Source organism: Clinocottus analis, unplaced genomic scaffold (assembly GCF_023055335.1).
Source record: "Clinocottus analis isolate CAN_PGR_092001 unplaced genomic scaffold, fCliAna1.0.p SCAF_7, whole genome shotgun sequence".
NCBI classification, from domain to species: Eukaryota; Metazoa; Chordata; class Actinopteri; order Perciformes; family Cottidae; genus Clinocottus; species Clinocottus analis.
The window spans coordinates 11,355,388-11,370,282 of record NW_027176229.1 but is presented as its reverse complement, the minus strand read 5'-3'; the positions used below and the strand labels follow the sequence as shown (position 1 = coordinate 11,370,282).

Below are 14,895 nucleotides of genomic sequence, written 5' to 3'. Positions count from 1 at the left end.
ACAGATAAAATAAATGATACATTGTAATAAAACATGCAAGTTACAAAAAAACAACACCTGTTGCACATTATTATTGTGTACCTCACAATATCAGAGCATCGATGTGGCACATCATTAGTTAAATACTACAAGTTACGTGTATTTTCATAGTGAATTGATAGTTCAGACTTTCACAGGGATGTTCTTTGAAACTCCATTTGGTGTCAGGATCGTCAGATTTCCTCGAGCATGCTGTTCCGCTTCGATGGCCTCAAACAGAGCTTTGAAGTTTCCTGCACCAAAGCCCTGTGGATAAATCATGTGTTTGAGTTGCGTTTTGCCATCAAAGTGTGTGTCAAGCCCTGATGTTGTTTTATTGAGAAATAGAATAATGAGCTGTATATTTCCAATCCCTTGTAAAAGTTATCTATCCAGTGGCGCCCTCACCTGGTGGTTATGTCTCTGAATGACTTCCAAGAACACAGTGGGGCGATCCTGAACTGGCTTAGTGAAGATCTGAAGTAAATAACCATTGTCGTCGTAGTCCACCAAGATCTTCAATTCCTGGACATGAGTAAGGTCACAATATACAACATGTCAGCTGTAATTTCATTTCTCCACTGTTTTTTTTTTAATGCATTTTGTTGGCTCAAAACAGCAGCTGATGCAAATTATGTTTCCAGACGCTAGATTATATCACAAAGGAGACAAACCTGCAGAACATTGAGGTCCTCTGAGATTTTGACCTTTGAGTCTTTCAAGTTTTCCCTGAGTATGTGGTAGTAGGTGTCTGGCACACACATGAACTCCATCCCACGCTTTTTTAGGTTACGAATCTACAATTAAGGGATTCATTACAGATTTATTGACGCTGTGTTTTGGAATACATCCTCAAAGCCAAAGTGTCTTCTAGACTTACTGCAGTGATTATATCTGATGTGTTCATGGCTATATGTTGCACTCCTGGACCTCCATAGTACTCCACATATTCCTGTGAGTGAAAATGTAGGGAAAGGATACGTGTTATTTAATCATTATTGTGCAAGTAAATTGTTTCGAGTCCACATATGAAAGGGAAAAGAACAATGCCTGGATTTGAGACTTTCTCTTCCCCATGGCAGGCTCGTTGATGGGCATCTTCACAGTCTCCTCGTAGTTTGCCACAACAACAGAGCTCAGGGCACTAAACTCTGTCTGAAGCTGCTTGTCATCCACGGACCAGAAGCGGTGAAAGAGAAGGTTTCTTTGATACCTGTTGATCACAAACCAGAGATCAAGGGCCGCAGTTCACACCTCATATCCACCATATGAGGTCCAACACACTTGAGTGTTAATGTACCTTGTGTTATATCATTTCAAATGTTTGGTGTTTTTTACTGGTGCATAGCCAACACAAGTTGTATTTGAATTGTTTACATGCCCAGCACTGATGCTATTATCATATCATGATCAAAATTGGAGAATTGCAGCCAGCTAAACATAAATCATGTGTTTTTATTGGTTAAGAGCCAGTTCAATGAAGCTCCTCCCATCTGAAAATCTCCAGTGTAAGTCACACCGCTCTTTCCAGGATCAACCAATGAGCTTGCTCATTTTGAGAACTGCCTTTCCCAACTTTGATCTGAGGAGGGTTAAAAACAAGATCCAGATGTGGAAAACTACTGGAGACCCACTTAAGAAATGCAAAGTCATGCTGATCCCCGAAACGAGCCACGCAGAGTTATGTAAGAACCAGACACCCTTTGACTCCTCTTCTCACCCACCCCTCTGAAGTACAATATTATCACATGTGACACACTGCATGCTTCTAAACTCTCTAAAGCAAATAGTTGATCGTCCTTTACCAATCCACCACTGGAACCATCTCATCATATGGTTGGTTTCCCACAACGTGATCAATGAAGTTCAGTTTTCCACTTGGTCTGCATGAAAGTAAAAGCACACAAACATAAGCTGTAATTCTGTGTTAACCATCTTATAAGCATACTAATAAAGATGTGTATGTACACTCACAGTGTGTCTAGTAAAGGGTCCTTGAAGAGAGGGCACTGGAAGCCTGGCAGAAACAACCCAGTGTATCCGGCCCTCTCCACAAACGTGTGTGTGGTGTCACCATACTGAAGGAAACATAAGCAAGTCTACAATTCTGGCTTTTTCTTTCTTTCTACATTTCAATGTATTACATAATGAACTAAATTAAAAATAATGACTAAATGTTCAACATAAATTCGTAGCATTCCTGCTTCGAGACTTACCGTTTGAAGCACGGCCAGCCTGACTTTACCACACTTGTCCTCCAGGGTGCAGGGCTCCTTTAAAATGACTGCCCCTCGCTCTCTAGCTTTCTGTGAACAGGAATATTTTGTAAGTGAAAATATGACTTTAATAGCATTAATTCACAGCAATTAATTGTAACATCAAAAGTATAATGTTTTTTTTAAATAGCTCAGAATGCACTAAAATGAAAACCTGCAGTGTTACCTGCACAAGGAAGTCACAGTCCTGCACTGTAAAAGCTACATCCTTCACTCCATCTCCATGTTTGACTAAATGATCACCCATCTCTGAGAAAAGATGAGGACAAATGTATTCATATTACTTTGCATTTTCATCTCTTCATGTGGCTAAAATTATGATTGAAATGTTGTCTGCCAAATCTACTGGGATGACTGGTTAACAACATATTTCTGAACACACTGAGAGGGATTGTTTAGAGTTAATTTGACAAAAGCAAGTCAAGATATATCATGAAATGCTTTGCTTAATTCTTTCTTGTTCTAATGGCCTTTAACAATAATTTGAGACAAAAACATTTTTCTGAATGGATAAACAAATGATGAAGCCATTTCATAGTAAGTACAATTCAATATAAAATCCAGAGTTTGGTTTCTCAAAATATGAGTCTTCTGTATTGTGGCAACTCTTCTTTTTGCTCTGTCAAACAAATTGTTTAATATTCTTTGAATTGTAACTTAAAACATATTTTCCTTCTGAAAGCCAGATACATTGTTAATAAAAAGATCCATTTTAAACTTAAACATGTTACTTTTTCTATTTATTAAATATGTATCGTTAATAGTGAAATGTGACATTTTTACAAACAAATGACTACTTCATGTCTGACAGGCTACGCACCTTTGTTTCCAGGATTGAGGGCAGATGAGAACACATAAATGATCTGTAAAGTACAAAGACAAATCAATAACCCTCCTTTTCCTTTATTTGATTTACTCTTTACCAATTCATCATAAAAGTCTGACAAAGCTATTTATTGAGAGCTACAGTGTTGCAATCCGCATTACTCAAGTAAAGTATAACATTTAGAGATGAGGTGTGTAATTAAACACATTTATATTACATATACTCACTAAAAGTGAAGTACCTACACAGAAGCCTGTTTGTCTTTGTCATTGTCATGTGTGTGCTGTACTTTGGCATTATTAAGTCTTTACCTTCCCTTGTTTGACTGCATGGGACACCACATCACGGCTGTCTGTCTCCAGACCCTGGTAAGCCAGAGGCTCAAATCCCAGCTTGTTGCAGTAATATGACGCAGCCTGTTGGATTTTTATAAAACAGAAAATCATAGGAATGTATCTTATTGATTGTTGCAGTTAACTGAAATTGAGCATGATTTCAACAGATTGGCCTTAAACTTTGTTATAGCGGCATCTTCCAGTGGCCAGTGAGTTTACACATGCAGTTGGTCAGAAAATAGATTTAATGCGTCTAAAAAAATGTACAATGAGTTAACTTACCTGTTTTGCATTTCCAACCCAGAATGTTATGTGATCAAAGCAGAGGAACCTGCCCTGCTCGTGCTAAAGACAAGAACGAATATTGAGCTTTGGTCATATGGTGAATGTCCCGTGAGGTCTTTGAGAAGGTCAAATAGAAGGTTGTAAAGTAAAAAGCGCATATTGAAAGGGAAAGACAATCTACAGCTAAATGAACACAAACAATTTTTTTATCAGCCTACCTTTTCGCCTTTATCTGTGTATGTTGTCTATAATCAGAAAAAAACACATCATTATATCACAAAGAAAGACAACAGCCAAGGGGATGTTATGAGATGTTATGACCGTGCAAATACATGGTCTCTTTATATAAGTTAATAACCATACAAAAAGTAATCTGAAAAGTATTCAACAGTCGAATGTAACTCACCATCTTGCTCCTGGTGACTGTCAGGATAAAATCAGCAAAGAATTTATGAATTTAAAAGCTGAGTAGGAGGTTTTTTGATCTACACCCACCGGTGAGGAGGAGATGTGTGAGTAAAGGGAGCAGGAGGAGGGATAGAGTACTTCAGGAACTTTTGCTGCAATACAATGACTACTTGGGAACATATGTTGACATATAGGTCTGATTAGACCTCATTATCATTTAATTCTCTGTCACTTGTTGTTTTTTTATAGTTAATATCTTCCCTTCATAGTCCATCCTAAATACAAAACAACTTTTTTTTTTTTACAGAGATTTAGAATTACAATACCCCCCCCCCCCCCAGAAGGCAGCCATATGTTAGTGTTTAGTGGTGAGAGGAGGTTCACTCATGCAGGACTCTCATTGGCCCGCTGTGGTTGAGCCGAGTGAATGCTTGAAAAAGCCCCTTCTCATCGATCCTTATGTATCATTCCATTCATTGTGATTATTTCAGTTCAGGAGTTACAGAAAGTTAAGCAAAGCTATTGATATTAAAATCCATTGGTCATGATTGAACTCTGTTTTTGGGACATTACAGGTTGATTTCATGTGTTTCAGCTGTTCCTAAAGTGCAGCTGACGTGCACATTGTTGCAAAAAACAGTGCAGTATCTGCAGAATGTATGGAATTAGACTATTATGATTTAGTAGGACATATGAGTACAAACAATAATGTGAAGATAATATGATGTTTTTTAAAAGACCATATTTTTGTACAGTACAGTTAGTTGTGCATCAAATAAATGCCCGACTACAACTTGTAGCTGCAGTATTACAGCCTGCCAGTAACTTGAGTTGCATGTATAATGTACATTTCTATGATAAAACCACAACTAGATACTGAATATAAGCCTTCTTTAAATGTGTAATATGGTAGTCCTCAGTGTGGAGGGCATACTAATTATATTGCGCTGCTCTGAAATGCAGAACTGCAGCTCCAAGGACCATTAAAGCTGGAAAATGTTTCTCAACACCTGTTCTTAATGCATATTTAGTCAGGTCCTCCATTCAGCACATGTTGATTAGCTTATCTGGAGTAATACATACGTGTTAGTTGTGCGTTACAGCTCCAAATTACAGTAACAGCTCACTAATGAGAATTTTGAGCCCACCCCTCATTGCTCCCACTGCGACTTTCCCTGAAGATCATTGTTTTTCTTGCTGTTACCAGGTGGTTCATTGTCATGGGATGCAACTACACACATGCAGCGAGAGGAACACAACATGCTGGATTTCATAATAAGAGCTGCTATTTAAATTGATACTATGATATGTGGTGTCACTGAGAGAGTTGTATTTACATTTAAGTACTGCTTTTCAGGAGCAGAAGTTGTTCTTCTAGGCTTTTAATAGTCTCATCTTATTGCGATAAAAAAAAAAAAGTTACCTCATACATAATCCTACATTATGTATGAGGTACTACTAGACTGTAAGCCTAAATCCCCTGGTATTCAATCTCTCTAAGGACAAACAACTCTGGGAATCAGGTCCTACTCACACCAGCACGTCTCACATTGTTGTCAGCTCAGTCGAAGGGAACAGAACAGCTGTCAAGACAAGAAATAAAAATGAATCCACAAATACTATTAAATGGTGAAGAACAGGAGCAACAGCAGGATGACCTCGCTACAATAGAAGGGCAGATGTCATATGTCAGTCTGGAAGATGAATGTTTGGAAGACAGCGATCCTGCAGAAAAGGAGACACAAGCAAAGGTGCAGTCTGTTTTCCAACAGGTACGTAACCAGATCAGATCACAAGTGAAGGCCCCAAAGAGCAACATATTTGAGCTAGTGCAAAGAGTCAGAGAAACGGAGATCGCACCGGTGAACGGAGGACCTGAGGGCAAGGATGTCAGCAGCGAGGAGAAGAAACCAGGAGAGATGCTGACTGATGAGAGCAAAGATGGGATGCATCTAAAGGAAGAGGAGCTGTGTGCAGTTTTTGAAAAAAAGCTTGAGGCAAGTGAAAAGGCCTTAAAGGATGAGTTTGAAGGGAAAGTTTCTCAGGTGCGTAAAGAAATGCAAGCCTACACTGACCAGTCTCTGAAAGACTTGGAGTGTAAGATGCAACATCGCAAAGAGCAGCAAGAGAGCCGAGGTCCAAACAAGATACAGAAGACTTCCGCAGCTGCTTCTCTGGCATCCAGACGAGGAAGAGTCCTGACTCGGACCATGACCACCATTTTCCCTAGAACGTGTGCTCCAGTCATCATTGGCCCACGCGCCAAATCAGAGAACCTGTGCTCCTCGAAGGGCGCATGCGCTCGACTGCTACTGAGGGATCCAGTGCGCTTCCTTCCCGTCAACAAGCCTTGCCAGTGCCGCAAGCCGCTACCCCCAGTTTGCCCACCACTACATCAGCACAAAAAGGTCATCCGGCCGAAAGATAAAACAGAAAACTGACTCAACTTGGGGAGACAAAAATGGAATAAGGATTGTTTATCTGTCCTTATAAACAAATCATTCAGGTCAAAACGGTCCCATTTCTTTTTAAACATAAGCTATGTTATTGCTTTTTCATACTCATAAATGTACCTCTAAAACTGTTGTTGAGTTTATGATTTGCCAGAGGGGCTGTTACTTTCACTCATATTATTAACTTTATGTAGAAATGAAATAAAGAGTTTGAAAATAGCAACTGTAATTGTAACAAATAATAAAACATATTGTGAGAGATTGTGAAAGATTCCTCATTCACTTCAATGCAGTCAATGCATTTTTGTGCCATAGCTGATATTCCCTAGTCAATAATCCCATTGCCACATATCTGAGGTGCCGTCCAAGTGTGAATCAAAACCTTGATAATCATAATTTATTTAATTACAAAAAATAAATGAATTGTACATTTTACACTTGAGGAAACATACTTTTGGTAATTGTGCAATATGACCAACAGATGGCAGCAGTTCATATTAATGGGGCTGTCAAGAAGTACAGGTGAACGTTGCCTTCCTTGCAAAGACTGACAAGTTTATTTCATAATTGTTGTAGCTGCAGTGGAGCAACATAAACATAATGTTCAATTAATGGATTGTCTTGTGGAGCACTAATATAAAAATTACAACTTTTGTGTAAAACCCTGAATAAGGATTAGAAAGGCTTGAGTCATTGAGCAAGCTGTACAATATACAAAGTGTGACTGGGAAGTGAAGAGTACCTGACCCGTGAAGATAGAAATCATCTGGAAGGTGAGGTAACCTCTTCCCTTGTTAAACTCTGCGGTCTGCTGCTGCTCCCCAGTGGCCAAGCAGTAGAGGACTGGTGCTGCTGATAAGCTCCCTGCAGAGCAGAAGAGATGTAGGGGCATCATGCAAAGTGTGCAAAAACATTTGACTCCATTTTAACTTCAACTTTTAATGACTAACTCAAGATAAAAATGTGAGCAACTGGTCCTATTTCAATTATTTGACTAATTCCTCTCCATGATGCTGATGTCATGTGTTCTTCACGGTGTGCAAGAAAGGTGATCAGAACCCTTTCATTTACATCTGATACTTACTCATGGAGACCTGAGCACCTGAGTGCTTCCAACAGCTGAACTGGCACTGGGACCAGTCAGTGACAGGAGATGCATTTAGCCCTGAAGCAGGCACAGGAGCCGTGTGGCTCGAGGCAGGCCTGTCTCAATGGACGGGATAGAGAAGGATGTGAAGAGGATCTTTGTGTATAAGGGATGATGGGCCCTGAGCGGCCATATCCGGAGGGGACGAGCGCCCACCACATTCAGGTCTGGCCAAGCCACGCTGTCCTCGGAAGCAGCGTCTCTCGCCTAACGATATTCACCAGCAGCGGGGCTCATTAATATGCACCCTGCAGTTGGCTTTCATAGAGAGAAAGACAGACAGACAGACAGACAGACAGACAGACAGACAGACAGACAGATAGATAGATAGATAGATAGATAGATAGATAGATAGATAGATAGATAGATAGATAGATAGATAGATAGATAGATAGATCATGCTACTTGTTACAATATTAACAGTGTACTGTACACCCTCATATATTTTCTCAGCTGACTCGAATCCTCGCCCCATCAGATCTAGTTAGTGCTGTACTGGGTGGAGTGGACATGTCCCTGAACAACAGTGAAAAACAAAGAGAGGGAGGAGACATTGGCAAGATCCATTCGAAAGCCCTCTCAAAATGTGCCAAAAGATAACAACATTACCATGAAAACACATATCTTCTGTAAATTATGTATTTTTCTAGGCCGTTGTTCTCAAGGTTTGGACAATTACAGTGAGAGGCCACTTCCAAGTTACACCAGACAGATTACTGAGACAAGCTGATTTCAATGAGTCTTGAGTAGACTCAGCAGCAATTTACAGCCATCATATGGAGGAGACATCAAGGCGGGAGACTGCAGTGACGATGTATTGAATACTCAAGTGGCCACTTTTGTGAGGCATGATTAGACATGTTGGACCTCATTATTTGTGAAACCTTATTGATAAGATTTGTGGGGATTTGGCGCTGTTGACGAATGCTCTGGAATGCCATTGATCAGTATCAGTGAAGGGAAAGGGATACGAGTAGACATGTTGCCGTGAATGCAGTGAAAAGATGAACTTTTTGAGACTTACTAGTTTTACTGAAAACCAGAATAATCAACCATTCGTTTCAGCTCTAATTCATATACATTTATATAACAAAGGTTTTATTGTTGTAATTTTTACAGTTCATTATCACAATTCTTAAAACCCCACCATCATCCTTAGATTAAAATCTAGACAGCTCTGTAACATTTATGCTCCGGAATTAGGTTTTCATTGAAAAAAATTGTGAGGGGAAGGGCGACAGTAAAGACGTATTTATTAAATGTAGCATTGTGTAAGTTGTGTGCAGTGTAAACAAGCATTGAAACATGAAGGAAACTGTTACTTTCCAGGTTTCTGTTTTAGGTTGGACTGATTTTTTGTGTGTGTGGATCAGAGGCTCTTCTGTCTAGACTGGTGCTGGACTCACACTCAGACCACCAGCTTCTCAGACACGTCATGTTATTAACAGTACAGTATGAGCCTTAATCCTCTGGACAGTTTCTCATCTCAAAGCTGTCCTGATCTTAAAAGACGGTTCCTCGAAAAAAAAATCTGACCTGTTCATTTTCCGACAGAGAAAATGTAATTGTTAAGATAATTTGCATTTAAACGGTATCTAATTGATTTGATTTTGTTTTAACTAAATAATAAGATTGGTATTTCAGGAGAAATAACCAAAACAAGTCAAACGTTGGCAGAACATGTTGTGTTTATGACGACCCCCTTTGCTTTTCAGGAGCTTTAAAGAAATAAGGAGGGGGTAGTAAAATAAGAACACATACTCTACACCTATGCAACACCCCCCCCCCCCCCTACGCCCCTCCCTCCCACACACACACACACACGTAGGACCAAATGCAGCCAACACTTCAACACCCTCACTCCCCCTCCTCCTCTTTCATGATGTTTTGGGCTCCAGATTCACAGGTAAGACATACATGCAGGCAGAGAGAGCAACACCCAAAAGTCCTTTTTGATCTTCCCTTACTCTGCTCTGTGTTAAACCAACTAATGGATGGTTTGTATTGGGAGATACTTACCCTAATGTGTGTGTTTGTGTGTGCGTGTGTGTGTGTCTGTGTGTGTGTGTGTGTGTGTATGTGTTATGGTCTGGCAACAGGTGGACAAATGCTACAGAGAAAGTAGGGTTAGCGTTGACAGGCCATGGAATGTGTCAGACGTCTGTTTACATGTGCATATGAACACGAACACACACACACACACACACATACACACACACACACACTATGCACTGCAGAGTACATTTGTTGCTGCCTGGGTGGGATCGAACAGCAGGGAGATCTGAGGAGAGGGGAGCAGTTGTGTTTTGGTTCAGATGTCCCATTTGGGTGTGGCAGCTCACACTGATGACAGCCCTCAGAGCAGGCACCTGTGTGCTGCTTTAATGTGTTGAACTCAGGCTGCACATGCAGAGTGATGGCGCTACCAGTGACGTCTGGTGATATTCTATATTTTGTTTATTATCAACCATCCAAAACTATAAATAAAATCATCCTCCCGACAAGTATTGCCTGTGTAGAAAAAGATTCCTCTGTGTCATTTTCTCCAAAAGCATTAAAACACATTAATAAACCACACTGTTGCACCAGGTGACATGTTTCTTTATTACCATGAACACGCGGCATCACAGTTCAATTTGAGTCAAGCCCACGTTTCTAATGGCTAAGTGGCCGGCTGTTTCAGCTGAAATTCTAAGTTTAGTCCATTTTTAAATTGAAACAACCTATTTTGGACCAGTTCCTGCAGATGTACACCATCAGGACTGAGAGACACATACGGATAGGAAAGTTGGAAAATGATGAAAGACATTGGTTGGTTTTAACTGTTGACAGAAACATGTAGAATAGCACGACTCTTATTCTTTACAGTGAGATGGACTGGATCCAATTATCCGTTAATCTTCATATATGACAAGAAGTCTGAGTTTATTTTTAGTCAAGAAAATTATAAAAGTAAATGCAGCTTATTTATGTGATTAAATTACTTGTACAGTGTGTTGTATTTCTGAATAGAAGCAACAGCTGTTGGTAAAACCAATACATTAATATGTGCATGTTTATGCTAAATACCTAGGTGCCAGTGGGTTGCCTCCAAGAATACTTTGGGACCACTGTAAAGCCCACACACCCAAACTTCCACACACGCAAACAGGTCACGCAGGCCACACACAAACACTTTTATGTGCATTTAGAGGCATACACAACTGTTGGTTTTGTGTTGGCGGAGTCCCCTGCACCCCCGGTGCTTTGCTCAGCTGGTATTCTGGGTGAGTTATCCCAAAGTGGACTTGCTGGCTAACAGCGTCGGACAAGCTGTCAGCTCAGCTCATCTCAATAACAACAACATGTCTGGCCAGTCCAGCATGATTGACTCCACCCTGATTCCACTGTCTTATTGTCATACATTTAAAGGACAAACCAGTTGAGGGCTGCATGCTTTTGGTCCTTATCGTGACGCTGTAAAAGCCGCTCATATGGGCTATTGCTTATGAAGCCACCCAAATGGCATCTGACTAATATAAGAAGAATAACTATGTGTTCAAAGCAATCCTGTTCCTGTCTGTGTGTGCTGAACTGACCCAGGCCCCTTCCCTCGATCCTGTGATCCACTTCAAGCTCCTCCACTGTCAAATCTGCTGCATTTTGCCAGGATGGACAATAAGTACCATATGACCGCTCACACACAAAGAAGAACTGAACTATGCGTCTTCACATTCTCGTCATTTTACATATGTTGCTACTTAAGAGTGTGATGCGAGACGAACTTGTGTAGCTGGAGCTATATTCTTCACCGTGTTCACTATTTTTCATATTTTTCTGAGCAAAGGCCTCCGCTCAGTGTGTTGGAGCATCTGCAGTCAGAGCCCCTCTCCCCCCCGCCCCGCACCACCTCCAGCCCCGCCCTGCACTTCAACACCCGCTCTAACTGCAATCACTTGTCTGAGGAGACAAATATTGACTTGTTCAGTGTCCCGACTTCTGCCAGGATTAGAGCCCCGCTTCCCCCTGCCGTCGCCATCTCTAAATGGTGATTATGTCCAACAGAGCTCATTACTGTCAAACCAAAGGATCCTCGGAAGAGTCACTCATTGGGAATGACCCTATTATTCTGTGGACATGTGGGGTTTGGTTGACTTTACGTCTTGCGGATAGAAAGGTTCTTTACACAATAAACGTTTTACATGAATTGTAGGCACTTAAAATGTACATAACTTATATTTGGAATATTTGGAAATGACTCCATCTGCTGGTAATAAACACTATTAAATTCAAAAGCCTTTGATTGTGACGTGTCATCAAATAGTTACAGTACCTGATGGAAGTCACAACTGAGTATTGAATACACACTCAGGAGGACCAACACTTTGCATAATCCGGTTACAGTCTGGATACTGGCTGTGAATCAATAGAGATTAGAGATCTATTAGTCTGAAGGTGTAAACCAAATGAAGAGCATTCCTAACAAAGCTTTACCCCTCTGGAGATACTTCACACTGGAACAACAGGACGATGTAGTGAAACTGATGTTAAACTGCAGGAGTTTAATCTCCAAAAGATACCAAGTTGTACAAATATTTAGTAATAGAACTTAATAGTTAACAAAAGTTACTTTTTGATCTTCAAACACACACCCACAAACACACACACACACACACACACACACACACACACACACACACACACACACACACACACACACACACACACACACTATCTCTCTCTCAATAAATCTAAGAAATCTGGTTCATAGAACACATCTTTAATACAGTAGTTAGTTACAGTAATGTCAAAAAATAAAACACATCAAGTTGGAACATTTATTTACAGAGCTCCTTTGTCCTCTTTTAGTGCTGCGACTACACTGCTAAATCCCTCCACCCACCCTGTTCCTGTTCCCCAACAACATTTGTCAATTGCCATCTGCCTGTCTGCCCCCGTCTCCTCAACAAACTATATAATTAAGCCGCAACACCTTTTCTCCTCTTACGCCCCCCCCTCCCTCCTGCAGACTTCTACCTTCAATAACAACATTTTTTTTTCAGAGGACACAGCTTTATTTGATTTCCCTGCTCACATATCTTTTTAACAAGTGCTTCTAAAACAAAACAGCAATAGATCTGAACAAGAAAAACAATGCTATTGTATGAAAATACTGTACAGCTTTATGTTTCATCCAGTGTAAACTGATTTCTGAGTAAATTGATTTGCAATTCACCACATCAGTGTGTTTCTAAAATCCTAATTTTGCCTTCTTTCCATGATAGAAATTAGGACTTTAGCAGAGCAGAACAAAACAAAAAAATATACTTTTTTTCTCTGAGAATTTGAGCAACAAAGCAGCTAAAGAGCTCAGCCAGCTGACTCCAGCTTCAATTCCTCACAACAAACAGAGCATCCACATCTTTCGCTGCAGACAACAAATTATGGATTTCATGATTGTGAGCAGTGGAAGCTCATCATCTCAGCTCACCAGCTTTGAACAGCGGACACGTAAAGTCATTTTTTTTCTACAAGTGTTCCAGTGGTTGGAGCTGGGACCGGCCCGCAGCCACGCTCCACCTTTTCTTTTACCCTCTACACCTTGGTGGCCAGAGACTGAATCTCTGACTTCTGAGTCTGGGCGCTGAGCGTGGAGGACATGGAGCTCATCTGGCCATGCATAGCCTTCTTCAGGTTGAGCAGGCACAGACACTGGGAACGAAAGCGCAGGTCGAAGAAGGCATACAAGAAGGGGTTGAGGCAGCTGTTGACGTAGGCCAGGCAGGTAGCGTAGGGGTGAGCCAGAAGCAGGAAGCGCAGGAAGCCGCAGGAGTTCGGAGCCAGGTTCAGGTAAGAGAGGGCATCCATGCTCTTTAGCACGTGGAAGGGAGTCCAGCAGATGGCAAACACTACCACAAGTGTGGTGATGATCTTTAGCAGCCGCTTCTTCTTCTGGTCCTCCTTGCGCAGGTTGTTGAAGTGGCGTGTGACAGTGCCGCCGATGAAGCAGTAGAAGATGGTCATGGCCAAGAACGGTAGGAGAAAACCCAAGGCGGAGGAGGACAGGCTGAGCCCAGCGATCCAGAGGTACTCGTGTCTCTGGTTCATAGTGACCAGGCTGAAGTCCATGGCACATGTGGTCCGGTTGCTGTTTGGGTCGTGCAAAGTGGTGCGGAACAGCAGCGTGGGCACAGCCAGCAGGCCGGACAGGAACCAAATAGCACCCAAAGACGCTAGCATGGTGCCCCGGGAGCGCAGCCTGCTGCTGGACAGAGAGTGCACGATGGCCAGGTAGCGGTCAAAGCTCAGGCAGGTGAGGCAGAAAACACTGGCGTACATGTTGACCAGAACAACGTAGCTGCTGATCTTGCACAGGGCCACACCAAAGGGCCAGTGGTAGCCCAGCGCCGTGTACACGGCCCAGAGAGGCAGGGTTATAACAAAGGTGAGGTCAGCCATGGCCAGGTTCCCGATGTAGACATCTGCAGCCCGACGTTTAGATTTGGATCTCCAGACGGTGAAGATGACCACCCCGTTACCGGACAGGCCCAGGATGAAGATAAGCATGTAGAGGACTGGGATGAGGGAATAAGAGGGCTCCCACTCTGAGAAGTCACAGGCAGTCTCATTGTCATCATAATACTCATAGTTATCAACATATTCCCCAGTGGTGGTCTCCATGCTGCAGTGGGAAAGATCTTTTGTTTTTTTTAAAAAAATGTCTTCGTTCTTCGAAAAAAAAAGAGAAAAGATTCCTGTAAAGTTCCAAGTCTCCAGAAGTGAGCCAAAGCAAAAATCAGAGAATCACAGGAGAGGTTGTGCTGGTGGAGTTGAAGGAGGGCAGTGTGTGTGAGAGAGTGAGTGACTGTTGGCGCTGTCTGCCTTTTTAAACTCGACCCTCCACACCCCTGTTCCCTCCCAGGACCACCCCTCCCTGCCCTCCCCCAGTAAAACATCTCTCAGCCCCCCTTCATCCTCTCTCTCACCTCTTCTGGCTGGGCCCAACCCTTCGCCCAGAGGACGAGGAGCCCCGACATGACAGGTGAAACCCTCGTACCAATGTTTTTGGACTATGCGAAATTAACCATCTTTTAGGGATTTGCAAGAAAAGCCCAATTTAATTAAAGGTTGAATTCAGTAACTTCTCAAAATTAAGAATGTGCCGACT

General features: G+C 41.8%; 2 protein-coding genes across 2 annotated transcripts; both read right to left on the bottom strand.

Annotated features, from left to right (window-relative positions):
- Positions 1-162: 162 nt before the first annotated feature.
- LOC137805185 (4-hydroxyphenylpyruvate dioxygenase-like) lies at positions 163-5,364 on the bottom strand. Its single transcript, XM_068604989.1, has 14 exons — positions 5,353-5,364; positions 3,959-3,985; positions 3,738-3,800; positions 3,432-3,536; positions 3,115-3,157; positions 2,461-2,543; positions 2,235-2,324; positions 1,993-2,096; positions 1,824-1,901; positions 1,069-1,231; positions 899-970; positions 693-815; positions 427-543; positions 163-285 (listed from the first exon to the last, which is right to left on the bottom strand). The coding sequence occupies exons 1-14, from the start codon at positions 5,362-5,364 to the stop codon at positions 163-165; spliced, it is 1,203 nt and encodes a 400-aa protein (XP_068461090.1).
- Positions 5,365-12,506: 7,142 nt separating this feature from the next.
- Positions 12,507-14,567, bottom strand: aplnra (apelin receptor a). The gene has a single exon (XM_068605384.1). It carries the CDS (start codon positions 14,406-14,408, stop codon positions 13,323-13,325), a length of 1,086 nt encoding a protein of 361 aa, XP_068461485.1. The 5' UTR covers positions 14,409-14,567; the 3' UTR covers positions 12,507-13,322.
- Positions 14,568-14,895: the final 328 nt, after the last annotated feature.